Source organism: Xiphias gladius, chromosome 5 (assembly GCF_016859285.1).
Source record: "Xiphias gladius isolate SHS-SW01 ecotype Sanya breed wild chromosome 5, ASM1685928v1, whole genome shotgun sequence".
In the NCBI taxonomy this organism is placed as follows: domain Eukaryota; kingdom Metazoa; phylum Chordata; class Actinopteri; order Istiophoriformes; family Xiphiidae; genus Xiphias; species Xiphias gladius.
Window position 1 is genome coordinate 15,402,564 of NC_053404.1, and position 27,882 is coordinate 15,430,445.

The 27,882-nt window shown below is 39.9% G+C and overlaps 1 protein-coding gene across 1 annotated transcript; it reads left to right on the forward strand.

The window, feature by feature from the left end:
• Nucleotides 1-211: 211 nt before the first annotated feature.
• Nucleotides 212-27,882, forward strand: ube3c (ubiquitin protein ligase E3C). Its single transcript, XM_040126906.1, has 24 exons — nt 212-382; nt 1,020-1,130; nt 1,285-1,338; nt 1,576-1,650; nt 1,942-2,082; nt 2,197-2,312; nt 2,444-2,601; nt 3,390-3,543; nt 5,100-5,320; nt 5,504-5,655; nt 6,278-6,465; nt 9,451-9,537; nt 9,701-9,858; nt 10,217-10,443; nt 13,185-13,289; nt 14,023-14,110; nt 16,459-16,556; nt 16,941-17,073; nt 19,293-19,540; nt 22,272-22,484; nt 24,333-24,521; nt 24,616-24,682; nt 24,899-25,029; nt 26,713-27,882. The coding sequence occupies exons 2-24, from the start codon at nt 1,065-1,067 to the stop codon at nt 26,881-26,883; spliced, it is 3,240 nt and encodes a 1,079-aa protein (XP_039982840.1). The 5' UTR covers nt 212-382; nt 1,020-1,064; the 3' UTR covers nt 26,884-27,882.

A 27,882-nucleotide genomic window follows, 5' to 3' on the forward strand; every position in this document is an offset into this window, starting at 1 on the left:
ACCACACGTTTGCTTGTTTCACTCACTCACTCTCACACACACACACACACACACACACACACACACACACACACACACACACACACACACACACACACACACACACACACACACACACACACACACACACACACACACACACACTAGCCACAAAAGCTTCTCAGCCGATCTAGTTGAGAGGCGGGTTTAAGCCGTTATTGGCATGAATTTTGTCCAATCAGCTGCCTGTCATTGAAGGAACCGGATACAGTTAGTCTGGCCGTTCCCTGTGTTGTGTTGATTTCTAGAAAGAGGAGGAAAAGAAGACTTGACGTTTGGATTAACCTAAACTACCTTCTCAGAGTTACTGTGTGTCTCTCACTCCTTAATTCAAAAGTCAAAGGTAAACCATTCATAGGTTGTTGATTCACGATTCAGAGATGAGTGCCCTGTAATATGAGCGATGTCAAAAGGGACATGCGGATAGGAAGACACCCCCGTAAAGTTAGCCTGTGTGAGTGCTTAGCTGCTGTGCTAGCTAGCTGCAGTGCTAACGTCAACAAAATCATGCAACTTACACGTGCAAATCAGTGCTGCGACCTGTCCTCAATAAATGTTTTGTAATTTGGTGTCTCCCTTGTTGCTTGGAGTCAGATAACGTAAAGAGCAATGTTTAGTGCCTGACAGCTGCTGAGTCATTACCTAGCTAAGTTAACCGGCTAGCTAACTATTGTTGTAACCAAACTGAAGCTGTCAGCCGGGTATGTAGCTCACGTTAACCTTCTTTCTTGTCGTTCAGCAGTCGTCCACGTTGAGGCTCATGCCTGTTTTATGTGGCCACATAAATTACAAACAGAAATCGCAGCGACGCACTGTAATGGTTGGGGAATCTATTAGCCCAAGTGAATCGTTTATAAGGCCAAGTCACGAGCCGTCAGGTCATTTTTGTTTCATGTTGACACCGGTTTCAGTGGTTTGCTCTACCATTGGGTATTAGGTCAGGACTTAAGAGTTAATTTCGGTTTCACTCTCTCTTTCAGAAATTAGTGGCGACCTTTGAATCAGTCAATGGGAAAAATCTAACAATGTTTAGCTTTGAGGGAGATTTCAAGACAAGACCCAAGGTATCACTTGGAGGAGCAAGTAAAAAGGTTAGTGTCATTTGACCTTTCACAGGCGCGAAGGAGTGGAACTTGTCTGCTGTTCGTAACAAACTAAAATCCCATTTTTCTTATTTATCTGTGCTTAGCATAGATCATATAGTTTAAAGTGTTTTGCCAAAGGTTCTCTCTTGTTGTTTTTCAGGAAGAGAAAGCATCCCTGCTGCACCGCACTCAAGAAGAAAGAAGAAAAAGAGAGGTAACTAAGTTTGTGCAGTGCTTTGTTGACAAACTGCTCATAAAATCGTGTCTTAATGTCACTGCATGTGTCAGTTTTGTCTGCTTATTTGGAGGATCCATTGTTTCTCTCAAGAGAAATTAGTTGCACTACTTATACTACTTTGCACTATCAATTTATGTGAAAAAGAGTAAATGCTAAATAATATTTGAGTGTCGTGATTTCATCGGCTCTAAGGTCTGTTCTTTTATTACTTAGGATGAAAGAAGACGTCTGAAGAATGCCATCATCATTCAGTCTTACATACGTGGCTACCAGGACTTGAAACGACAGGTAAGTCTGCAAGTACTCTACAGACCTCTTTTTAAGATTTCATATATCACCTTCAGAATCAGATATTCAGCTCTGCATTAGAAATGTCAGCTGTATCATTTGCCAGTGAAAGTGATGTTTTGGGAAAAAACGATAAACTAATCTTTTACCCTTTCTTTTACACTTTATCAGCAAACCAAGTCAAGCGCACATTTAATTTTACTTCACATTTGTAGTGTTTGTGATATTATTCAAACAAGTGTGCTCAAACAAAATATTTGCAATATTTGACCTTTGAACTGTTTCTTCCAGTATGCCATCCAGAGGGCCAGGTTTGATGAGTGTTCCACGCAGGCAGGGGGGGTTCAGCATGTCTTGGACGGTCCTGGTCTTTGCCTCTTATCAAGACAACTCATATTTTTCTATAGACAGAGTGTGGATGCGCATAGATTGGTAAGAACACAAAATGTGTTTGATTCTCTTTAATTGATTATTTCACAGATGCTATTATACCCAGAGGCCTAAATGTACATCTTACCATTCGTCTTTGTTTGTGTGTTTATAAAGATATGGCTGTGCCAGAATCTGGTGAAACACAACAGTCAGTTTGTCAAGCTGTTGGTGGGCCCACAGAAGCAGACATGTATGTTTCAGATTAAGAGGATCTTAGGCTTCTGCTGCAGGTATAGTACTTATTAAAAACTGGTAAGGAATTTATATATTTTTAGCTGGTAGATGCATAAAGACACGGCAAGCTGGTTAGACCTTTGAAGAAATTTTCACTAACTCACCTATGCCTCTTTTCGTATCTCAGACTCCTGCAGAACTGCAAGGACGACAGTTTAAATGTGGCGGTTCCCATGCGGATGCTAGAAATCTTTTCTTCAGAGAGAACCTATCTTCCTGTTATTCCAGATGCTAACTATGTAGCTTCATTACTAGAGCAGATTTTGCACTATATGGTACAGAAAGGTACGTTTCCACAGGAAGTCACTGGTTTATTATTCACTGTGTGGATTAAGAAGCACTGATATTACTTACCTGTTGTTGCTTTGATAAATCTGTCTTGGGTATGTCTAAGAATGTGCATATTTTTTAGTTGTTGAGTATGCTGTCAGTTTTGTGGAGGGTGCAAAATTTCAATAGTGCAGATGTTTATCTTATTCCACTGATTACTGCCACATAGACACAAATAAACTTTTTGAGGCTTAATTTTCAAACACTAAAGGGTGTCTAGAGATGTAGAATCTGTGTCAGTATCATTTATTCTGAAGTGTTTGTATACTTTTTTCCATACATGGGCAGTTCATGGTCTGACTGGCACATGAGTATGTACAGTGCTGTGCATAGGTCAAGTACATTTCATAGTATTTATATTTTCCCAGATGTATGACTCGCTTTCAACAGCATACTCGTCAACGCTAAGCATCTTGTTTAATTTTCAGCACTACGTCAACTACAGGCAGGTGTCTTCAAGCCTAATTAACCAGGCAAACTGGTTAGCCCTACTTTTACAGCTGAAAATATGAAGCCTAGGGGAGAACCGTTTTCAGTCAATGGCCTGGGTTATCGTTATCGTTGTCTACTTTTCCATTCTCAGTATACCAATACTGCACTGATTACTGCAAACAGCAACCTTTGCTGCTTTTTTATATTTATGTAACTTATGTTGTAGTATGTATGTGACAGATGTTTAATAAAATCATCTGGATTCTTAACATTGTTTTTGAATCTTATTTCCATTTGTGTCTTCTATTCAGGATACTACAGGTCGCTGTACATTCTAGTGAATCACAGGCTCCCTTCCAGTCTGGAGTACAGTGATGCTCCCTCTATCCCTCTGGCAAGCACACTGTTGGAGCACATCCTCAAACCCCTGCACTTTACCTACTCCTCCTGCACAGCGGGCGCAAGGTACAGCACTAGAGTAAAATGACAATTTAAGATACGGGCCTTTACACCAGTGTATGGCACTTGCTGCTTGGCAGTGAGCAAAAATCAACTCCAACATTTACCTGCCAAGTTTAATTTAAACAGTCAAAATAACGATTATATAGTTTAATAGAAATATGACATGTTGCAAAGTTTTGTTTGCCAATTCATGATACATTTCTTTTCTTTGATTCCATTTGCTATGTAGAGAAAAATATACAGTCGGGTGGTTTTAGATTTTACCAGTATTCATTCAGGAATCACCCTTATTGAGTCCTCCACCAAAAACAAATTTTACTACTCCTCGGCACTTATTGAGAGGAAATTGCAAACGCTGCTGCCTGAAGTGTCACACTGACATACGCAAGAACATGAAGAGCAGTTGCTCCGGAGCGAAATGCTGAAGCACTAAGGTGGTGTTACATAGGCAGAAGAAAAATTGAACAAGCAAAAAGACATTTTGAATTCCAAAATAATTCAGCTACATTCGTTTTTTTTTTTATACCTCCTCCTATTTTAATTTTTATTGAGTTGGGTCTCAAAATAATTGGTTATGGTCAAAAAGAGCCTAACATTATAACATTTTTAACAGACACAACTAGTATTTTCCAGTGGTGACCGGTGTCTGATGGTAAAATTGCTCACCATTAATCTTGGACTACAAGATGTATTAACAGAAAAACTGAAACGCAAACAGAACTGGCAGCAAAAACTGTGACATATGTTGCACTTTCTGCTGAAGTGTCCATGAGCAACAGACTTTTTCTTAGTTCCTTGTGCAGCACCGCACAGCTAGTTTTGTTATATGACCTTCTGGAGAAGGCTGAAAAGTGAATCTCCTATATTTAAAATGAATAGAGTATCACAAATAAGGCTGCACGCTATATATTCATAAGGTTTCACTGGTACACTTATCTTAAAGTTACTGATGTTAGTAGACCTCACAAATTGCTGCTTTTTAGGTACAGAGAAAAGATAACCTTGCGTTTGCATGAAAGGAAAGTGTTTGTCCCTAGTGAATTCTTTCGAAATTGTCCATTAAACTGATCATACGACCCACAGCAGTTTTTTGTCCCATCTAGTCAGTGGTGAAGCAGTAATTGCTTCAGAGACCAATTTACAACAAGCCATAAAAGTCTCCCAGACTTGCCCACTCGCCAGAGTGCAGAATATCAGGCTGTTTGCCCTCAGTTTGAGACATTCTTAATAACAAACGACAAGAAGACTTCTTTTCTTCTTTGAAGAAAAGCAAGGCGGGAGTGAGAGAAACTTGTGTACATACTGACTCTAACAGCTAATTATCTGCCTTGACACACCAGATGTGTGTGACTGAGCCACACAAAGCAGCTCTGTTTGGAGAGACAATATTAGAGCACTCATGAAACAGAGAGAGCAGGGTGATGTAAGAACAACCCACCCACTCAGCTAATTTCTTTATGAACATACAGCATTTTTTTTCCCCATATCAGTATTCATCTAATGTGTTAACTTGTCTAATGCCTGTCTGTCTGAATCTTTGCTTGTCTGTCATCTTTCAGGCAGTTTGTATTTGCAGCCTTCACTGAGGAGTTCATCTCAGCACCATTTACCGAGCAGATCTTTCACTTCTTTATCCCGGCACTGTCAGATCTCCGTCTCTCATTCCCATTCGAGGCCTTCCTGAGTTCCCTCCAGGCCACCATTGGCTCGTCCTCAGCGGCAAAGAGCCAGGCACCGTGGCTATTTTACTTTGTCCTCTCTGCAGGGGAGAACTGCTTAGGTGGGCGGCACAGTTTAGAAATGTGCACACAGGACAGTGTTTGTACACTCCCTGTATCTACTGTATATTATGTGTTAATGGAATAAATATGACTCATTTGAAGCATAAACTCCTAGGGAGACTGATTTATAGAGCTGATTAATGAAAGTATGTACAGTAATGAAGATGGGTGTGTGTTGGCAGGCTCACTGTCAGAGGAGGGTCTCCTTCTGTACCTTCGGGCTCTGCAGACGCTGCTGCCGCTGCTGCCGGTGTCAGAGAGCAGCACCAGGCCTGACGTGAGCAGCGACTCAGAGGACGAAGATGATGCTGGCATCCATCCACCACCCATGCAGGTATGATCCATTTACTTGGCCTGATCATGTTATTGAGCGGATCAAGTATCGACTAGAACATGCATGGGCCAAAAAAGAATGATGATGTATAAATGTCACTTATAGTTAAGAAGTTATGAGTTACATTTACAGTCAAAGCCACTTGTTAACTTAATCTGACTAATTCAAATTAGTTCCATGCAGCAAGGAAGCTTTATAAAGATTTGGTGAAAACAATCACAGGTATTGAATTGATGCCAGAGAGAAAAAGTATGATCAGTGCATCCCTATGTCATCTGATGTCCTTGATGCCTACTGCTGATGAGGTTCCTTCAGCTGCATCAGGATTTACTTTCAAAAACCTAACTTGCAACATTACAAACATCACACGAGGAGCACGTATGAAACCAATTTTCAGTGCAATTTCTATCCTCAAAAGCCAACGAGGATGAGCTAACATAAATGACCCAGAATAAAATTGATGGTTTAGAATGAATTTACACAAATAGGGAATAATATTGATTAACCACATTCCTATGATAAACTAAAACGTGATCTGTCTTAATTTTTTTACTCTGTTACACGTACATGCTGATATGTGAGCGCAGCTCTTTCAAGCCACATGTGTTTCCTTCTCTACCAGGATGACAGTCGGATATCTGTACAGCTGATCACAGAGGAGTGTGTCCAAAAGCTGGACACCAAGCTGCAGACTAACGCCCTGCTCAACCTGGTGTGGAGGGATTCAGCCAGCGAGGAGGTTTTCACTATGATGGCATCCATCTGTCACACCCTTATGGTGCAGCACCGCCTCATGGTGCCAAAAGTCAGGTACAAATGCGCAAACTTGATGAGACTAATTTATTTAGGAATAACCTAAAACAGCACAGACTTTTTTTTAGTATGTCTTTTTGTGCTTTCTCATGCAAATTATGTATATTCATCAAAAATAGCACAGACCATGACAAAGGTGCACCTCACAGTGAATCAAAAGATAACATGAAAATAAATTTAAAGCATTTTTCATATTTATTTGATATCATAACATTTTACACATCTTGTCGAGATCAGCCTTGCGTTCAGAGAGCTTGTTTACATACCCACCTGATTGGGAGGAAAACTGTGTCTTAATGTATTTCTGCGCTGTAAGCAGTAATGTAAATAACGGTCAAGTGCGGCAGGCAGGCAGTTATCTGTGGTCCGCACCCACTGGCATTTACAACCGGCAGAGGAAGCAGAGGAAGCAGGGATGTCAGGGAAGCTGTCAGTTTTGCATAAGGGCAATTACCCCTTCTCAGGTTGATTACATTAGGGGCAGGATGTCAGAGTTGTTGGGGGGGCGGGGTGGACAGTGCATTGACTGACGGGAGGTGATACAGACTGAGCTTCATGGATGGTCAACCTGCTCTAGTTAATTATTAGTGGAGTCAGTAGCTTGCCAGTTGATTTGTATGTGTGGGTGGGAATGTGGATGTATAAAGTTTCATATCATGTTAGCAGCTGTGTCTTACTATATATATGCTTTGTTATTACCACTTTGGAGACCCTAGCTTATCCCAAACCATGTATATAAGGATGAATAAAGCTTCCTCTGTAATAAAAACTGGACATATACAGCTGGAGTCTGATGGTCAACTAATAATTTTGCTTTCAAATGGTTGCCCAGAATTTAGAATAATTTCAGCGTACCCCCCTCCCCGATTCCCCTTAATTTTTTACGGCCTCCTCCTTCCTTTCGCTTTTACCATAAATCCTGCCCTTCGTCTTCCATCATTATTGGATATCTGTACAAAATAATTAGCTCACTGAGAAAGATTAATCACTGCACAAGTGGAAGGGATAGCTTTACAAGAGTCTAAGGGGAGCAAATTGCATCCCGGCCTTGATTTACTGCTATTACAGCAAAAAAAAAAGAGGCTGGCCAGTCGGCCCGGCACACTGCCTTTTTAATAAATATGTAAAATGTCTCATGAAACTGCGCTCTGCTTTTTTTTTAGAGAACATCTTAAAAGCCGTACAATAATACAGGGCCAAAATTGATTTTTGATTGATTTTCTAATTCTACTCATCCCTGGTTTGTTCTACTGGGTTTGCTGTAATTTCACTTTAATTGTTTATTGTTGGATATTTGGTGTTATTTCACTTTAATCTTTTGGTTTCACTGAGTGTAGCACTCTGTTGCTAACGGGGCTCAGTGTGATGACAGTGAGCGCAGATGAGCTTTGGTCCTTAGTTTACTTTTGAAAGCTTTCCGTGATTTTTGTGTTGTCATGAGATAATTATGTTGATCATGTTAATATAAGAAAAACAAATTTGTGTATAGGTGGAAACTCAGTTGTTCAGTATTTATGGTATCAAATCTGACCCGAGCACAGCTGTTTGTTTTTTCTGCTGAACAGATTCTTTCATTACTGCAAAATGAAATGATCCAGGCATGATTCATCAAGCTGCTTTTCTCACACACACACACACACACACACACACACACACACACACACACACACACACACACACACACACACACACACACACACACACACACGCGCGCAACCCTTTTTGATGTCTTGACTTTGTTTATTAGTGGTTCATTCCATGATTGAAATGGAGGTTTGGGTTCTCTCAGGCCGTAAATCAGCATGTCAGCTGGCATTTAGTGCTTTGTTTCCCATTTCAATCAAACACCCGCATCACTTGTTATGAGCCCACAGCACTACTCCTTGCTTCTCTCCTGAGCCTTGTAGTGCTGACAGATGGTATGTGCTTGACTCAAACCATTTTTCAAGCCATACTGAGGATTATGTGACACTCTACTCCTGAAGCTCATTTCCTTTTGGGATTTTTGAATGGGTTTTGGTAGATTGAACAGTGGGATGGGAATTTGAGCCTTGACATTGAGATGAGAAAGTTCAACAAATGTAGGATTCCCTTTTCCCACTCTACCTTCTTTTCTCTTCTTGTCTCTTAGCTCTTTTTGCTCTGTTAACCTTTTCTCCTTTCCTCTACTGTGAATACACGACGCTGCTATTAAAGGCAAGCATCCTTATAGGTGTCAGTGCTGTCACTCTTCAGACAAGGGCCTATTATATGCGGGGGCACTTTATTTTGCCTTTTAGCTTACTTACCACATTTTTGTCACCTGTACTTACCCTCTGTGTGAAAAGCCATGCAATTTAGGAGGATACACAAACACACATACACTAGAACAAAGAGCAGCTTCACACCTTGGTGCCATAGCCCGTTGAGTGCAAAGCGACTATAGCGAGGTATGTAGGCCCTCCTCAGTGTTATCATGTAATTCACTGTGAGTGTGGAAGTATGCTGCCGCTGTGGGGTCACAGTAAGGACCACTCTTCCCCTCCTCCTCTGTCCTCCATTGTCTTGCTCCCCTTGCCATTAAGTTAAATGGGCCTCTAGCAGGAAACCAGAGGGCTGTTTATGACCCGAGCTGGGCACCCTTGCCAGCAACTAGTTTACTAATGGAAGGTGCCTCGCCTAAATAAAGCTTAATGGCTCATTTAATCTTTTTTCAGCCCTCGCAAGGTATAAAAAGGGGAGAGAAAGGCCAAGAAAATTCTATGAGGAAAATGTTGGTTAACAGTGTCATTTATTATTTTCCTCCTTTTTACTTGTGTCCTCTGGTGAACAGGACAAAGTTAACAATCCTAACATAGCAGACAGATTGGCGGAAAGTAATTTTACTGTTCTTCGCACTGATTGTGTCATCTGATTGAAATAGTTCTCTGACTCATTCAATTTTCTCTCCCAAATAAATGTTTAACTTTAATGTGTTGTATTTTCTGTATTTGGTCTCTGCAGACTTCTGTACAGTTTAGCTTTCAATGCACGTTTCCTAAGGCATCTCTGGCACCTGATAACTTCCATGACAACTAAAATGATCACTGGGTGAGCTAACGCAGTTCTGATTATTGGCAAATGTGTTTTTATCTGTTATCTGTGTGACTAATTGTGTAAAAATATATGTGCTTGCAGGAAGCCTATTTCTGCTTATGTACATATAGTATGTGCCTCTTACTTAGTCTTTTCCTCTCTGTGTCTGCCCCCTCAGTTCCATGGTGCCACTGTTACAGCTGATCTCGCGAGGTTCTCCCATGTCGTTTGAGGACTCGAACCGCATCATTCCCCTCTTCTATCTCTTTAGCTCTCTTTTCAGCCACTCGCTTATCTCCGTGCATGACAGCGAGTTTTTTGGGCATGAAATGGAAGGTAGTAGGCTTATCTATATGTTCAACCAGATCTTACAAAAATTCCCTTAAGTTCCTTATCAGTGCCGAAGGTGATATATACTTTCAAAGCTTTGTTTGACAAATTAATACATTGTCTGGGGATTACTGGGTATCTTGTATGTGTGGGATGATTGTGATTGGGACGCACATCTCCCTGGAGATAGTTATCATTTGGACACATCCATCTATCATCTCCCATTTCCCTTATTTGGTATTCGTCTTAAAATAATATATTGTCATTGTCTGTTGCTTTCATCAGTTGTATTCTGTCTTCCCACCATGTAAATGTGAAAATCAATATCTGTAAAAGACAATGAATACATTCTCCCTCTCAACAGGTCAGACGCAGTCCTCCATGATGCCCTTCACGCTGTTAGAGTTGGTGACGCTGTCTCGCTGCCTGAGAGATGCGTGTCTGGGAATCATCAAGCTGGCCTACCCTGAGACCAAAACGGAGCACAGAGAGGAGTATATGGCTGCCTTCCGCAGTGTGGGTGTCAAGACAAACACTGAGGTTCAGCAGCGTATCCAGACCGAACAGAAACGCTGGGTACAGCTGTTCAAGGTAAGATGTATAAAGCTACAGCGAGTTACAACTGAATGTACGTTTTTTCATATTTATCAAATAACTGATCTTTTGTAATCACACCAGGCATGCAACTAAATTCCTTTTTCTTCAATCCAATCTTGACATGGGCATTAAGTTAAAAAAAAAAAAAAAAGGATCCTAAGACATTGAACCTTTAATTGAATACAGAAATTTGAATTTAGTTGATAATAAGCAAATCTCAATTTTCAACGAGTATTCATTGTTTAAACTTAATGCAAGTATGGTGCCCAAACTTGTAGTCTATTGTCCTCTTGCTGTCTTTGTTGTTTGCCTCATTCTCACTATTGTCTTTAAATACAGTGCGGGAAATAAAGTGAGAGGTGTCAGGAAACTGCATTGCCACCATGTGTTGCTCACTCCCTCACAATTTGTCCACTAACACACATACAGAGGCAGTGTATATTAGATTATTTGAAATCAGATTTAAAGTTTAAGAGTTTTGAGATGGCAGTGGTTAAAAACACAGAGAATCCTCCTGCTTAAAGTATGTCAAACCTGTTTAAACAGTAAGCAGTACTTAAATATAATTGTACTTTTCTAAGTAAAGCTGTATAGTGTAACCATAATCCAGAATTGGAGCACTTTATTAGGAATCAAATTGTGACCTCAGAATTGAACTGTTTTAAATCTAAAAATGTTAGTATTACACCTGTAGCACAGACCATAGCTCGTCTCCTTTATCATTTTTATTGGTTATACATTTGTCTTGTCTGCGTCATTGTCTGCCAGTATTGGTGTCAGGTTTGGATGGATTTCATCCTAGTATAAAGATTAATAGTGCAAAGCAACCATGAATGAGGAGAAATTGAAACCAAATTCTTCTTGGCTAGGAGCATAAGCCATGATATGTGGCACATTAACTTTAGGCTTAATTGTCGTGTAGCCAGTCTGTGCATTGAAGCACAGTGACCTAATGCTTGCCTAAGTTAGTGGAAATCAAGCATGTATGCATGACCAGGCAAAGACAAGGTGGTGAGCTGCCATGGAGGTCATCCATTGGTTATTTACCCAGAGGAAATGAGGCAGAAGACAGCATTAACTTCATCCTCCTCAGCTCTTTTTCTCATCCCACATCCCCTTTTCATTTCTCCTCTCCTCCGTTCTCTATCAAGGAAATGGTATTTAAGCGACTTTGTTCTCGGCTGTTAGTCTTTGACAGAAGGATTTAAAAGTGAACACTGGTGTTCTGTGAAAGGTGGCAAATACGCGAAGAGCATGTCAGGAATTTTCATAAAAGATCTGCTCAAAGGCCTCTTGTCAGCTAAAACGACCCATTAAAGAAGTGGGAAGCAGGAGAAATGCATTTTCCAAATTGAACGGTGGGATTTACAGTCGGTTTAACGCTGCTGACCCCTAACACGCTAATGTTTGGTTCGTGTCATCAGCCGTCCCTCCCCATCTTTTATCACCTCCATTGTCGAGCTATCTATTTAATTGAAAGAAGTTAATTGAATGAAAATGATCAACTAAGCTTGTATTAATATTGCTAATGGAACTTTCTTCTTGGCCATGTTTGGAGAACGATGTCACGCCGGAGTTTGGGAAAGGCCCATTAAGGCTTGCACTTAGCCCGATGGGCTAATTAAGGAAAGCTTATTCATTCACAGAGTCAGGAGGTAGGCCTCCTCCAAACCCATCGCCGCGCGCCTTTTACAGCATTTTGCACTTGCCATTATTGCGGACTCTGGTTGCCTCCTGGTGTCTGGCCGAGATTGATTGTCACTCTATGAAAATGACGTGCTTTAGAAAAGAAAGTTTCGATTGAAATAATCTAGCCCGGGTATTATATGGAAATGGAGTGGCTGTAACTGTTATGGCAGACATAACAGCTCCCTTAATGAATTGTCATGCATCGGCACACCTGAGGTTATACAGTGGGTATCTGACAGCGGGTAGTCATAGCAACAGTAGAACCTGCTATGTACAGTCTAAATAAGGCTGTAGTAACTTTATTACTACAAGGTGTTAAGTCCCAATCCTGGACCTCAGTTTGAAATTCTATTGGTAAAATAATTGATATTTATCTTTAACTGCGCCATGAAGACATTGTTTATAAACACACACAAAAAAACTGTTTCTTTTTGTAGAGTACATTTTCAATGATTGTATCACAGATCTGAATTTTGGTTAGCTTTTTATAGCACATGCTATAGAAGAGAATTTCAGACAAAATAGAACTGACCACTTCAGAAAACAGATTATCGTTTGTTGGTGTTCAACTGAAATGGCACTGTGCATGTTACAAAGTGACAACATTACATCAAAGTGAAATATTGTTGTAACCATGAGCCTTCTGCAGGCCAGGCGAGAACCATGCATTTATGTGCAGTGCTGTGAACCACTGCTACTGTGTCTTTTGCATTCTCTGTCTGGAGGCTGATGTCAGCAGACCTCAACAGTAATTAACAGGGCTGGACATTGAGGAATGGCGCAGGTCATTTTTCTTTTATACTCCCCATAAATGGCGCACTAATGGCTGAATTCTCTAATTGCTTTTTTTCCCTTCTCAGATAAGGCACCTCATCCTGTATACACAGAAAAACCATAATCAGTCTTGTGTTCTCTACTCTGAAATGTTCTTGAATCGTACGTTTTGCCTTCTAACAATAAATTGGATTTAGTGGGGATACATTTGACAGAGTTAGAGATGTTAATGTGATGTGTGTATGGGTGTGCCTGTTTGATCTACTACCCAGGTCATCACTAACTTGGTGAAGATGGTGAAAGCTCGCGACATCAGACGGCCTTTCTGTCCAGCAGGTCACTGGCTCTCTGAGGAGGTCAACATCCGAGCTGATAAAGTACTTTACTATCATCACAAATATTTAGATTTTGCCTTGCAGTTGATTGTGCATGTGATATTATGTCCAATTTTAGCCTTGTTGTGAAAAGAAATGCACCTGAATAAAGCACCTGATAATCTGGAGCTTTATTCACAAACTTGCCTAGTATGAGTTGGTCACGGTGGTTAAAATCTGTGAAAATTAAAAGAATCATGGCTTTTTCTGTTAATTTCCTTAAGTCCAAAAAATACCTCAGAAGAACACCTGCTTAGAGGAGGTCTTTTATGTATGTAAGCAGAGAAAGACATAACTTCAAGAGGGAGGCAGCAGGGATGTTGACACATTAGAGTTTGTGTAGTTGATCTTATTAGCTCTCCTGTTAAAGTACTAATAATACTTAATCTATATAGTAGCTTCTTAAAAGCATTTCATAGAGAAACACAACAATCAACATAGTTTATGATAGCTAAACAGGGTTAAACAAAGTTAACATGAAGAAAATAATACAACAATATAAGTAAGTGAAACTGTAGTTCACTGAAAAACTGAAGCTCATAAAAATAAGTTTTTCAGTGGTTATTTAAAAGAAGTCTGATGGCTAGTTTAATTTTCTATGGGAATATGTTCAAGAATGTCAGAGTCCTCATAGCACCTATAATAAGCTGTTTAGATAGATATATATACAAAAGCCCCTGCATATATTCCAAGGTTGGTTTGACTAGCTGAACTGACCGGTCTATTGCGTCTCCAGGTCACCCAGCTGTACGTACCTTCTGCAAGACACGTGTGGAGAACGAGAAGGATGGGCCGCATCGGGCCACTTCAGTCAACACTTGATGGTAGTGTAATCTGTTTTAATGTTTTTTGTCATTTCAAAAAGAAAAACGTGATTCCCTTACAAGTATGGAGGTCTATGAATAGCACAGTACTACTTTACAGTCAAATAATGTCATTATGTTTTTGTGTTCATCATGCAAAAAAATGAATGCATTTGCTGAAGTTAAAAAAAACAGAGAAACTGTAAATGTTTCCCTATCTCCTTATGCCAGTAAAACATTTATATTGTTTCAACTAACTGACCCTTACAGTCATCCTGCCCTTTAAAAAACTAAGGGTCAGTTGTCTTTGTCTTAGAATAGTCTATTATTGTATTTCTCATCAGCCTGAACAACTGGTCTCCTAGCCTGTTGTTCACAATGCTGTACTTAATGTACACCACAGAGCTACTCCACTGGAAATGGATGGAAATTTAGAATCATATGCTTGTGTCAGCTTGATACATTGCCCAGAAAATCAACCTAATTGCTGTCCAAAGTCACCTTCTCTGTGTTTCCTTTTCATATTCTATGGAGCTGTGCATTGATATTATTTCCCCTAAGAAAAAACTAGAAGTCATCTCCCTAGTTTCTATCTATAGTAGATGCAGGGCAAAAGTCAAACTGTCCTGTGGTGTGGGACTAGGAAGTCTTGTTGCTGACAGATAATAAAGAAGTGATAGTTTACCTTTTTGTAGCTTGGAACAAATGCTTCTTAATGTAAAGATTTCTTTCACAGCACTTCACAGGGACAGCATAATACCTCAGAAAAAGTCGTTTACCTTCTCCTTTTTTTCCAAAGATATATTACAACATTTTCTCTTCATTCACTCAATTAGGCACTCAGAGGAAAACACACTGATGCAGGCAGGGCTTCATCTGGCTCACTTTGAGCCATCCCATGGTTCCTGTGAAGTATGGTGTGAAAACAAGCTGATAACAATGTGTGTATGATCCACCTAATGCCACTCAGAGGCTGTATGGAATAAATTCAATTAGTGTGAAAGTACCTGATGAACTCAGCCACATCTGGTCCAAGTGTTTGTCTGGCCTTTTCTCATTTCCTTAAATGGACAGGCCCATGGCTGATGAATGAGCAATGTATTGACCACTCCGAGGCCATATTTCTCCTCAAAGATGGAAACCTGATGGGAAAATGCAGATCAGATTGACTAATTGAGCAGAATAATTGAGCTGCAGCGTACGCAAAGTGAGGAGGCTGAAGAGCGGTTTAGCCATTGTTGCAATTTTTTTGTGTGGGCTAAACAGTCTAAACCCTGAGTTTAATACAAAATAAACATCAGCTTAATGGAAATAGCCTAGCAAGTGGATGGGCACCTCACAGTTGGGTTTATTAAAAGGGTGTTGGATGGTAATGTTTTTAATGGCAGGCCTGTAAGCAGTGCACTGGGTCTTATCTACAGAACTAAGCACTGAGAATGGTGATACTGTTAGTTGAGTGTTATACACAAAGGATGCTTGATGTTGGGAAGTATTTCACCAGCTAAAGGTTCCCTAAGCAAGACTGTGAATTTCTACCAGATTCAGTCTTGTCCACTTCTAGTTGTTCCAGACCTTTGAACCCTGTAGAGGATAAGACAAAAGAATCTTATCTATGAGGCTAAAAATGTCACATAGTTATGATGAAGGCCCAGCACAGAAAATATATGTGGAACATACTGTATGTTAGATTCAGTTTCTCTTCATTATTATTATATTTTGCAATTAACTAAAATAGATTTTGATCAATTTCAGACACTTGCAGCTTTAGTTTTTACACGTTGCAGTGTGAAGACAGTTTACCACCCACCTAACGAAAGTTCACAGTGAAAAAAAAGATGATCTGTAAGTCTTTGACATTTGCACTGCACTGATAGATGGCAGTGATGGGGACCAAAAATTGCCTAATGAATTTAATTAACATAGCCCTAAATACATGGATAGTCTTTTAAAACATTCTCAAATATTTGAAGTTATAGTGCTATAGTATAGAAATATCCAAAATAATTTGGATGTCTGCTATAAAGAACATATTTTGATTGTATCTATCCAGTATTGGATAAAATGGTTAAGTACACATGTAAAAAAAAAAAAATCACATAAACCCAACTACAATTACGATTTGCAGAATTTGTGGGATAATTTTAGAGGGCAGAAAAGAGTCCCTTAAGATGCAAGTAGATAGATCAAAGACAGGAGCTATTATATGATAGATCTAGAAAAAAAAAATTATAGTATAACTAACCAGAATTTACGTTTTGGCCATAACATACTCTATTTAGGTTGAAAGCACGAGGCAAGGAGAATGACTGATTGTCAAGAATTTAAAAAAAAAAAAATGCTAACATGTTGTATATTGTGTGTATCTACAGTCGGCTCAGAGCCTCCACAGCTGTCTGTGTCTGAGGAGAGACATCTAGCCATTCTCACAGAGCTCCCTTTCGTGGTTCCCTTTGAGGAGCGAGTCAAGGTACTGCACTGCGGTCCCAGCCACAACCACAAAAAAAACCCCAAAAAACCTTTTTTGTGCAATATTAGGACTGCGGGGGTCTCCCCAGAATTCTGCTTTTGCTGTCAGTATGATGATGCTACTAACTACATGTTGACATTGAGCAAATACTTAAGTTTGTTTATGTTTATTTGATCAACTAATCTGCTTTTCTGTTACATTTTATACACGTTTCCCTCATTGTTTCTGTCACTTTCAATATGAACTACCAAAAAAGCCAAATATAAGATGATGAAACATAAAGGATGAAGAAAAACACAGTGAAAGTTATAGTAAGAATTGAAAATATTATAACTAAAAGGATATGTCACTGACCCTGCCACTGGGCTTTCATCTGTCTTGTAGATCTTTCAGAGGTTAATCTATGCTGACAAACGGGACGTGCAGGGGGACGGGCCATTCCCTGATGGTATCAATGTCACCATCAGACGCAACTACATCTATGAAGACGCCTACGATAAACTCTCTCCAGAAAACGGTATGGATTGCAGCACTACAGTTTAAATAAAAGAACAATTTTTACGTGTGCATTAATTGTGTGTTAAATGCATGAGGCTGGCACACTTTGCCATCATGTGCTATAGTGGCTGTGTTATTTCCTACATCTACTTTCAAGATGACAAATAGAGAGGAGAGGAAGCGCGGTGTAGTAAATGTTGACACTGTTACTGAAACTCTTGTTATGGTCTATAAAATCTTAATATTGAGGATCACGGTTCCAGCTAGTATTAAAGATGAAGGTTAGTACTCTCCTTGTGCAGAGTATTGACTTTCGGTATAGCATAATTGTGGTTCTGATTATTTTAATGGACCACATAAAAGCAGGATCAATTATTTTAAGTCACCTCTTTTGTGTTTGAATTTGAAAGGGCACTGCCGTGGGGGCAATCTGATTAAAAAGAGTAGTATGAGACCTGTGCTGAAGACATGATCTATATCATTTATGTGTCTATAAGTTATAGCTGCCTTGATTTATCACTGTACATTAATTATTAAGATGACCTCTTATAGAATTTTATTTGAATATTCTGAGGTCAAGAAAGTGCCTTCTTACAAAATATGTTTGTTGGGGGGAAAACAATATGCTACAGTAAATTTAGGATTTAGGATTTACAATTTTATATTTTACAACCATTTTCTTTGTTTACAGGACTAATAACGTGTTCTTTATTGAAAAGTTGGCTTATTGGTAATCTTAAGTTTGTGTTTAATTTAGTCAGCAAATACATAAATAGCCCAAATGTTAGTTTTAAAGGAATATGTAAAGGAAAAGATGTTGAGATCTTGTAAGTGAACCTTAAAAAATTGTTAAAACTGAGTTTAAAAGTTAAAATGTAATAGAATCAAATATCATTGAGGGAGTGTTAATAAAAATAAAAAAGATCAAATTGTACATTATAAATGTGCTGATAATATCAAATTACATTTAATATCCCTTTATAAGTTAAAATAAAATAATACGTAATTGCAAAGCCATTGCAAAGTATTTATCTGGTTTTTAATGGCAGACATGTAACCTTTACTTTTGGAAATTTTCGATTTTGAAATTGCAAGATGAAAGTTACACGTCATTGTACTGGAAAAGTTGGATCCAAATCTCCACTATTTGGAAGTGTAGTGGAGAAATAGCCTAAAAACTGAGGCTGTGTCCGAAATCACTCCCACTCAATCATTCCATTATACTCCCCCTGTAAAGGACACTCAATAGTTTACTCTATAATGAGCAGTAAATTGAGAGTTTGGGCAATAACTAATCATTGTCATTTTAGGTCATCACTGACAGCTGTAAAGTCGTCCAGTGGTAATTTTTGCATTTGTAAAATGCAGAGAATTGCATTGTGAGATTATTAGCAGAAAGTATACATGCCGCGTACCCTACTTTTTTCACTCCATTGTGGAATCTTGTAAATCAGGCCAGTTTTATCTGAACAACATGCATGGAGACAGCTGATCAAATATTTCATATGATATAAAATGTTGGTTTCTACCAAGTTAAGATGACTTGTGTGTGACAAGCTAAGTGCATGCCGGACACAAAACAGTAAAGTAGTACTTATACAGCAGAAACCTACTTGTTTTTCTAGATCAACAATAAACTGTTAAAAATTTAGTATCTATTGATTTAAAAATAAAAATATATATCTCTCAGCATTCTCCGAATTAGTCAAGTATTTACTGTGGAGACTTTAGAAGAGGAGCCTAAGATAAATTGTTAATTAACAATAAAATGAAAGAATGTGTCACAAAATGCATGTTTTCAATTACTTTTGATTTATCAAGACCAAGCACTCATCTGTGTTAGTTTCTTTATGGCTGTGCCTTTTAAATGTATTTTCTCACTTCTCAGTAATTTCAGCTCAGAGTCTGTACCCATTTAAATGAGTACCTTTTGGGGCTCAAGTACATCTGATTCATTGTTAAAATGTATTACGAACCCGTGTGCAAGCCTATTCAGTTTGTGGTTGAATGTGGGTTTAACTAGGAAACTGAATACAATCTTTCTGACCTGATTTCTCTGCCGGAAAAAATGAATGTGAAGTAGAGAAAGAAATCATTGTTACATTGTTTGTTACATTTATTGAGTGAAAATATAGTCACAGTTTACATCATGCGCTTTTTTGGACAATGTCTTGTTTGTCCTTCCTTTCTTTTTGTACCTTCCGAAATTCTTCCTCATGCTCTGTATCCTTATCTTAGAACCAGACCTGAAGAAAAGGATTAGAGTCCATCTGCTGAATGCTCACGGTCTAGATGAGGCAGGCATCGATGGTGGTGGAATCTTCCGGGAGTTCCTCAACGAACTCCTCAAGTCGGGCTTCAATCCAAACCAGGGTTTCTTCAAGACTACCAACGAGGGCCTGCTGTATCCCAGCCCCGCTGCAGAGATGCTGGTCGGAGACTCCTTCACAAGACACTACTACTTCCTAGGCAGGATCCTCGGAAAGGTGAGCATTTAAAGTAAAACATAATAAAAATGATTGTGGTGTCAGATATTTCGGTTCTAACATAAACCTCAAAATCTCCAAAACTTTCCCCAAAAATTATCAAGAGGATTGTAAGATGAATTCACAGGCAGCCTCGACATGATGACCAATACGTCAATTGAGGTCAGTCAAAGTCAGTGTCAAGGCTGCCCTCTCTGATTATGTAAATTTAGAGGTCGTTTTGGTGTTTGCTCTAGAAACTGACAATGTTAAGAGAAATTACTGTCATTTGTTTCTTAAAAAGATTTCAGGGTTGGGTTTGAACTTGAACCCAGATCTCATGCAAGCCTTAGTTTTGTTAATTAGCACTGTGCGTAATCCGTTGACGGCATTGTTTTTCTGCCCCTTGCTTCCTCTTATGGCACTATTTATTAGAGCCTAATGTTTCTAAATCATCCTTAATGCATGTGGTAGAGATTGTTTATCAAGATGCCTTCCTCTTGGGAGGGGGGGGGTCTATCATCTCAACCTAGAGAAGAATTACCTCATGACAAGCAGTCGCCTCTCAATTAGGGCTTCCATTAGCCGATGATTCCTACCTCTTGTTTGTGTATTGATTGCATTTGACTGGCACTAAATCAGTAGGCCCACACAGACAGGACATAAATAAGCGTCCAAAGCATGTGGTAATAGCATTTTGATCTGTTTTACAGTCAGGAACATCCAGGTCTCTTCTCTATTGCTTAGCCCGAGACGGTCCAGTCCGCTTATCAGAGCATCGTAATTCCTCCTCCTCCTCCTCTTCTTTTTCTTCTTCTTCTCTGTATTCGGTGCGAGTGAGAAATGATCAATCAGCAGCTACAAGCTTTCCGCCGCCGCCCCCTCAATATTTTGCTACCATAGCTAATGGTTCAGGCAATCACGTGGGGGAAATTAATTTGAATTTGACTTTCAATTAACCCTACCTTAAGTTCCTCTTTCTCCATAAAAATGGACGTTTGAGTGGCCATTTGAGAGGTGTATTGATATTTGTTTAGTGCCATTATTGCCTGGATAAAAGGCAACCGTTTTATATAGATTGTGATTGCATCACCGCTGCTGCAATGTGCACAGTGCACATTGCAGCTCAAAGGACACAGGAGATTAATATTGTTAATTAATGTCCGAGGCGTGCCATTGTTGTGGAGGTGATGTATTACAGGCAGGAGAGGCTTGTCTAGGGTACTCACTGAAATGGGATTGAACATCAGAATAGAGGCCGGTCATCATCCTTCTTCTTCACTTGTCCACCCAGCTGGCAAGCTGAAAGATTTAAGCCACAAATGGGGAAACATGAAAACAGGTTACTTTGCTTTTGTGGTTCAAGCCCTCCAGCCTAAACACTAAAAAGATAATGTAATTGTGATGGGAGTGTTTACTGATGTCATTTTGTCACAATCACATCTCTCATTATGTAATATGTCCTGTAGGTGGTTCTCTTTGTGCCTCATTCGTCTCTCATTGGGACAAAACCTCAAACCTCGTCAGCAGTGGCCTTTCCACTCAGTAAACTATGAGGGTAAAGAAAGTTTCATCATCCTCCCTCCTTAAACACCACACTTCTGCACAGTCTCTCCTCACTGATCTCCAGCAATTGATGGTTCCCTTTTGAGGTTAGATGAGGTTGGCACCTCTGATTGATAGAGATGTGTTTGAAAGGCATTATAATTTTATTGATTCTTAATGTTATAAATTAAGGAATTTATTTGGCAGCTAACAGAATGCACCTGCAATGTTGTTGGCATTTATTCCACCTGATGGTGCCGCGATCTGTTTTAATTGCGTTGCCACTGCACTCACTTATATTAAAAGGCCTGGGCCATTATAATTAATTCTTTCCAGCCCAAGTCATTTTGGCACAATTTCTGGCAATAAACACTCATAAATAAAGTAAGTGGCACTGAAAAAATAAGGCTACAGGTTTTTTCCATATACATAATGCTGCCTCTTCCCGGCAAAAGTGTTATTGATAGGTTTCAAGGGGCCACACAGCGCATATGGTCTGAAACGAGCTTCGGCCACAAGAGAAATACTAAGTGGATTATTTTGCATAAAAAATAGACAATGTTTGAAGTTGTGCAATTAACCTGTGTTTAGAAAATAGCTGTGATTTATGTGTGTGTGTGTGTTTAAGATGCATGCATTATGGAAATCCCCTGGATTTATAATCCATTTAGCTGATGCGGTCAGGGTTTTTAGAGCTATCATTTATAAAGACCTGTATATTTTAATGCCTCCAACAGGCTCTTTTTCGGTCTATTCAAGTACATTAGCTTTGGGTTTTATGAGTTACCTGCCCGGCTGTGGTTCTTAATGGCATTTAGGGTCAAGGTGAGAATTGGCATTTATAAAGTTTGAGGTGGGTGAAACGGAAGCCTGTGTGTTTTAGATAGACTGTGTTCTGTATTTTGCTCTCAGTCACTCTGATGTGACCAGATTTACTATCTTATCACTTGATTTTTTTTTTTTGGTGTGGTGTAATGAATGTTGTAATCAGATTTTTACATTTGTACTTGTTACTTGATGCAGGCTGCAGTCCATTTAGTTATCTTGGTTATCTAATCATCGTGTTTTATTCAATGACACCCGAGCAATAAACAATCACATTTTACCTATATACTGATGGCCTGATGTTTGTGAGTGAATTTACAAGAATAGACAGTACTCATTGTCCTGCTGTTGTCCTCCAGTTAACATCCACATTTTCCCACAGGCGCTGTATGAGAATATGTTGGTGGAGTTGCCCTTTGCCAGTTTCTTCCTGTCTAAACTTCTGGGAACCAGTGCGGATGTGGACATCCACCACCTAGCCTCGCTGGACCCAGAGATGTACCGCAACCTTCTCTTCCTCAAGAGCTACGAGGGTGACGTGGAGGAGCTGGGCCTAAACTTCACTGTGGTCAACAACGATCTGGGAGAGGCTCAGGTGAGGGGTTGTGGACAGGGTGGGATGGAGTCAAATAATTGATTCACAAGTCCTTTTTTCCATCTCTATGTCCTGGTCAGTACCTCTCATTCAGCCATCTTTCCTTCCTCCTGTTTGGTTCCTCTTTGTGGCGTTAATAATTCATTTCCCTCCTGATGTACCACTTTTCAGCTCTGAGAGAGATAAAGCACGTTGCCACTGTCGCCCCAAGCTCTGCTGCAGTGTAAGAACACAGCAGCTCTGTTGACCATTCCACCTGCATTTCCTCCAGAAATTATCTAAGAACACGCCTGACAGAAGCAACTAGTCGCTCTTAAGCACGTCCCCTCCAAAGCTCAAGGCTTCGGAGACAAGCCGCCACCATCACACTGGGTCACCTGGGCCCAGACCTGCACTCTGCCCAGAGCCCCCTGTTTGCTCAGGGCCTTAACGCGTCTTATTAGCTCTTCTCAAACAACACCTGAAATGGTTGAGTTACAATGTAGCCTTCCTGGTCGCAAATAAGTCATTGCAAACACGATAGGGAAAACAATTTGTGAAAGATTAGGCACACACTCGGGAGCAGTCTGCCCTGCATTTGCCCTCGTGAGATAGCCAAAGTAAGCAAGATAACGACAGTAATTCTCTTACATTAGCACATAATCAGAATCCACTGTGGGAGAGAGAGAGAGCAGAAAATGATTATCTGTCATTGCAGCCTCATGCGGTATGCGGCATTCAGGGGATGGACAAAACAAGAGGAACACCTTACTGTAGATTATATTACCATCTATCACAGTATTGCTGCACTGAATACCTTTTATGAAGCTTAAATATCAGTTTTTGTTGACACTGTGAAAGAGAGGTGTTGATTCAGGTCTATTGTCTTTTTCGACTGTAGTGTGTACTGTTGTTTAACAAATATCCTGTTAAGTGTCAAGCAGTCAGTTTTTGTGACAGTCTATGTGTGACCACAGTTGCTCATTGCTGATTTAGTGTTACTGTTTGGCATGTGGTAGATTGACTTTTGGGAAAACGTTTCACCTTGCAGAAAGGTACAGAGAGGTAGTTGTGTATAATGTTGCAATGTTTGCCGCCACTAGCCTTTTGCTTAATGCTTAATGTTGCTTTGAAAACCCCTTCAAATTTTTTTTTTGATGTTACATGTACAGCTTTTGTATTGGCATTTATAGGAAGTGGTCAAAATATTAAAAAAAAAAAAACAGGACACAAATGTGAGATCTAAAGTTACTAAATCGCTGTTGTACAATTAAGTCATTAAGTTCTTAAAACACAAGATAATATATGCCAAATGCAAGAAAACTACAATGGAAAAAGATGAACATTATATTTTGTCCCACCGTAGCTTCTATGATGTCACCATACACTCGGCTTTATGAACAGAGATGAGCACATCTTATCAAGTGCTAACTGCTCTAAAGCTAATGAAAAGAGAACCTGGGGCCAAATTGTATTGGACCAGATGTTCATTGGACGTGCTATATTTAGAAACACTGAAATGCACTTAAACTCTCTCTCTCTCTCTCTCTCTCTCTCTCTCTCACTCACTCACTCAACACATATACACACACATCTAGCCTTACCTTTAATCAGAGTGCTGTTGGATAATATTTAATTACCGTTCTGTGATTGAATTGAAACCACCTGACACAATTAAAGCACTTACATTGTTTGTTGGTCATCTAGCAACAAAGGCAGTCTCAATGATATGCATAATGAAGTATGCAATATGGCTGCCTGACAGTAATGTTACTCAACAACAGAATGGAGAATACATTATATTTGAACAGAAAATTAAACATTACATATTTGAATTAAAACAGTGTGTGTGACTGTTTTTTGATCCAGGTGGTTGAACTTAAGCTGGGAGGCAAAGACATTCCTGTGACCACAGCAAACCGGATAGCCTACATCCATTTGGTAGCTGACTACAGACTCAACAAACAGATCAGGCCTCACTGCCTGGCCTTCAGACAGGGCCTGGCCAATGTGGTCAACCTGGAGTGGCTGCGTATGTTTGACCAGCAGGAGATCCAGGTAATCTGCACATGACAAGCAAGACTGCACATAAGCATGGAGCACAATTACGAGTCACAGAGACTTGAATGTTTGTTCTTCTGCTTTTTAATAGGTGCTGATATCTGGGGCTCATGTGCCAATTTGTCTTGATGACCTGAAAAAGTTCACAAACTACTCAGGTTGGAGCTGATTAAATTTTTTTATGGAGCTTACAAACTTATACAATGGCATTTAGTTTATAGTTTATGTATTTTCATGATGAACAAAAACACATCGTCGACATGGCTGGACAGACTTGAAAGTCATAAATTCACTGACTAATAGATATAGTAAAGATGATGTATTTGTTAGTGTGGGTTAAATATTATTATTTTCTCCATCATCATCTCCTTTAGGTGGGTACTCAGCAACTCACCCTGTCATCCAGATCTTCTGGGAGGTGGTCGAAGGCTTCACAGATGAGGAAAAGCGCAAGCTGCTGAAGTTTGTCACCAGCTGCTCCAGACCACCACTGCTGGGCTTCAAGGTGAGGGTTTGCCAGACTTGTACTTGAACTCCATCTTTTTCTTCTCCACATACTTACTCTGCAGACTTTTTACTACCTGTATCCTTCATTATCGCAAAGTTTTCCAAGCCCAACAGAATGTAGTGTTCCCTCTTAATGGGCTTGTAATGAAAATACCTAGACTGATAACAGCCCACAAAATGATCATTTTCAAATTAGGCGGCGATAAGACCCAGCCAGTGTGGTGCAGCCTTGTCTCCACATCCAACCTTGTTTTATAGTTCATGACCTTCCTCTGTTGAAGAACTTCCGCAGCTGTATGTGTGTGGGCTTGGTCGGAGATCTTGGCTGGACAAATATTGCCATTCAGAACTCTGTAGCAGGTTGAACCTTTGAACTTTTGCCTTCTGTGTGACATGGCAAAGCAGCAATTTCCTGTTAAATGAACATAAAAGGAAACTATATCCACCTGCTTCTAAACAATGTTGCAGCAGTGCTGAATCATTACCGCTAACCTCTTATTTCTGAAATGATTTCCTAATTGGAAACCATTTCACTTTCTTACTGAAATGATTTGTGGGACACTTAAGTAGTTCGCGATAGGGGGGAAAAAAGCATAAAGTGTTGCTCAGGGCCATTAAAGAGTTTTTATGTGTCTTACTTCGTCTAACCAGGAGCTGTAATCATCATATGATTGGTTTTAGTACTCTTCATGACTGTCATTAGTTAAGAAAACCTAAATGATGTTATGCAGCAGAGCAAGGGCAAAAAAAATTCCTCTTCTTAAATTCTTTCGCAGTACCTCCTCTTGATGTTTAAGAGTTGCCTTCCCTCCTCATGTAATCAATTTGACTTTGGCCAGTGTTGTGGATGCTTCCCTCCCTCCTTGTCTCTTCTCCGGGGCTGGAAAAGGGCGGTAATTTGTGAGGGGAGCGTCCCCTGACCCGGCCCTCAGCCTGAGCCAGCTAAGCCTTAATTAGCTGTCGTGAAACAGCCCAGGATTCATTAGAGGAGAAATAGCTCTGTCAGGAGAAGCCATTTAAAAAAGATGATGGAAACTCTCTTTTTTTTTTCAAAATGATAGCCCCGGTAATGACACTTTCTCAATAAGCAACGATAGTTTAATACGGTAATTGTCAGAAAAATGGGGTCATTACAGCTAAGCCCCTGAAGAGCCATTTAATCGGGCAAGTACGGCCACTGAGCCGTATACACTAACATTAAATAGCAGGATGAAATCAGGGCGGAGGAGCTTATTCGTCCGCCCGGCTTGTGATGGAAACGGTCAGTGTCACAGTCTGCAGATGAGTTGGCCTCATCACAAGGAGGCTTGATTTAAAAAATGCCAGATAGACAACATGAAATGATCATTCCTTTGGCATCTCATCCAAGGGTCAAACTGTGGGCTGGTTCCTCCCTCAGTGCCTTTCAAACACTAAGCTGATTTCCTAAATTTATACTTTCACTGTATTAGCTTAGTGCTTAATGTCTCTCTTTTACCATTTATCCCCTTGTGGAATTTGACATTTATTGCTTAATTGGGATTGCTTTGGACATAGTGATCATCACTGACACGAGCTGATTCATGTCTCTTTTTCCCATCTGTCCTTAAACGCCTCATGATGACCAAATTTCTCTTGAGTTTTAATCTGCAACTACAACCAATTTGTCATGTCCTTATTAACAACGTACATATGCAACCAGGAGCTTTACCCAGCCTTCTGCATTCACAACGGTGGCACCGACCTGGACCGTTTGCCCACCGCCAGCACCTGCATGAACCTGCTCAAGCTCCCGGAGTTCTGCGACCAGCACCTGATGAGGAACAAGCTGCTGTACGCCATCGAGTCCTCCGCCGGGTTCGAGCTGAGCTGAGAAGGGCGAAGGCTTCTCTGTCCCTGCATCCATGGACTCGACGCCACAGAAATGGCTTGGGGAAAAAAAGGCTTGAGACGGGAAAAAAAGAAAAGAGAAATCAAATGATGCACTGACCTGCTTGATTTACTGTGTGTTTATGTTTGGATGTGTGTGTGTGTGCGCGTGCCAAGTTAGAGGGTGAGGTGATGATTATCCACAGACTGAAAAGAAACAGGGTGAAAGGATGAAAAGAAACAGGGTGAAAGGATGAAGCGGGGTAGGAAGCCTTTTTTATCCTTGTTGCTTTTAAGTAATTTAAATGTTTAATCACACTACTGAAGAACAGCTATACAGTTGAATTTTGCAGGAAATATTATGTGCTGAAATAAAAACAAGAAACAAGCAGTAGCAGCTGCTCTCTTCTGTAGTTTAACATGAATGGACAGTTATTTTTCACCAAAGATTAAGTGGCATCATATTAAAAAAGGCAATATAACAACAGAGGGGACAAACAGTAGGACTCTAAAGCCACCTTGTGGTGAGCCAAGGGCTTCAGAGGCGGAGGAGCTTTTGTGTAGAGCCATCATGCATTTTCACAGAGGTCATCAAAACTCCAGTTCTTGTGATTTCCAAATGATAATTATCAATAGTAATAACTATCATGTCCAATAACCATACCGTTAAGTGTGCACACATCATCTGAAGTGTGGAATTGACCTATATTGCTGGACTACATTGGGGGAAAGTATCATAAGATAATGGATTTGTGAATATGTACATGTTTACAACTACTCTTGTATTATTCATTTATTCAGTATTTGTACAGGTTTGTTTTTCTTTCCTTTGTGTGGTGAATGGAGGCCTCTTGTTTTCACACATGCTCGCTAAGGTGAACAATCTCCTCTCTGGTCAGCGCCTGAAAGTTTGCTCTTAGGGAGCAACTACGTCACGTTGATAAGGCTTAAAAATGATCAGTGTACCAACAGGGTGAAAAAAAAAGTGTATGGAAATGAATAA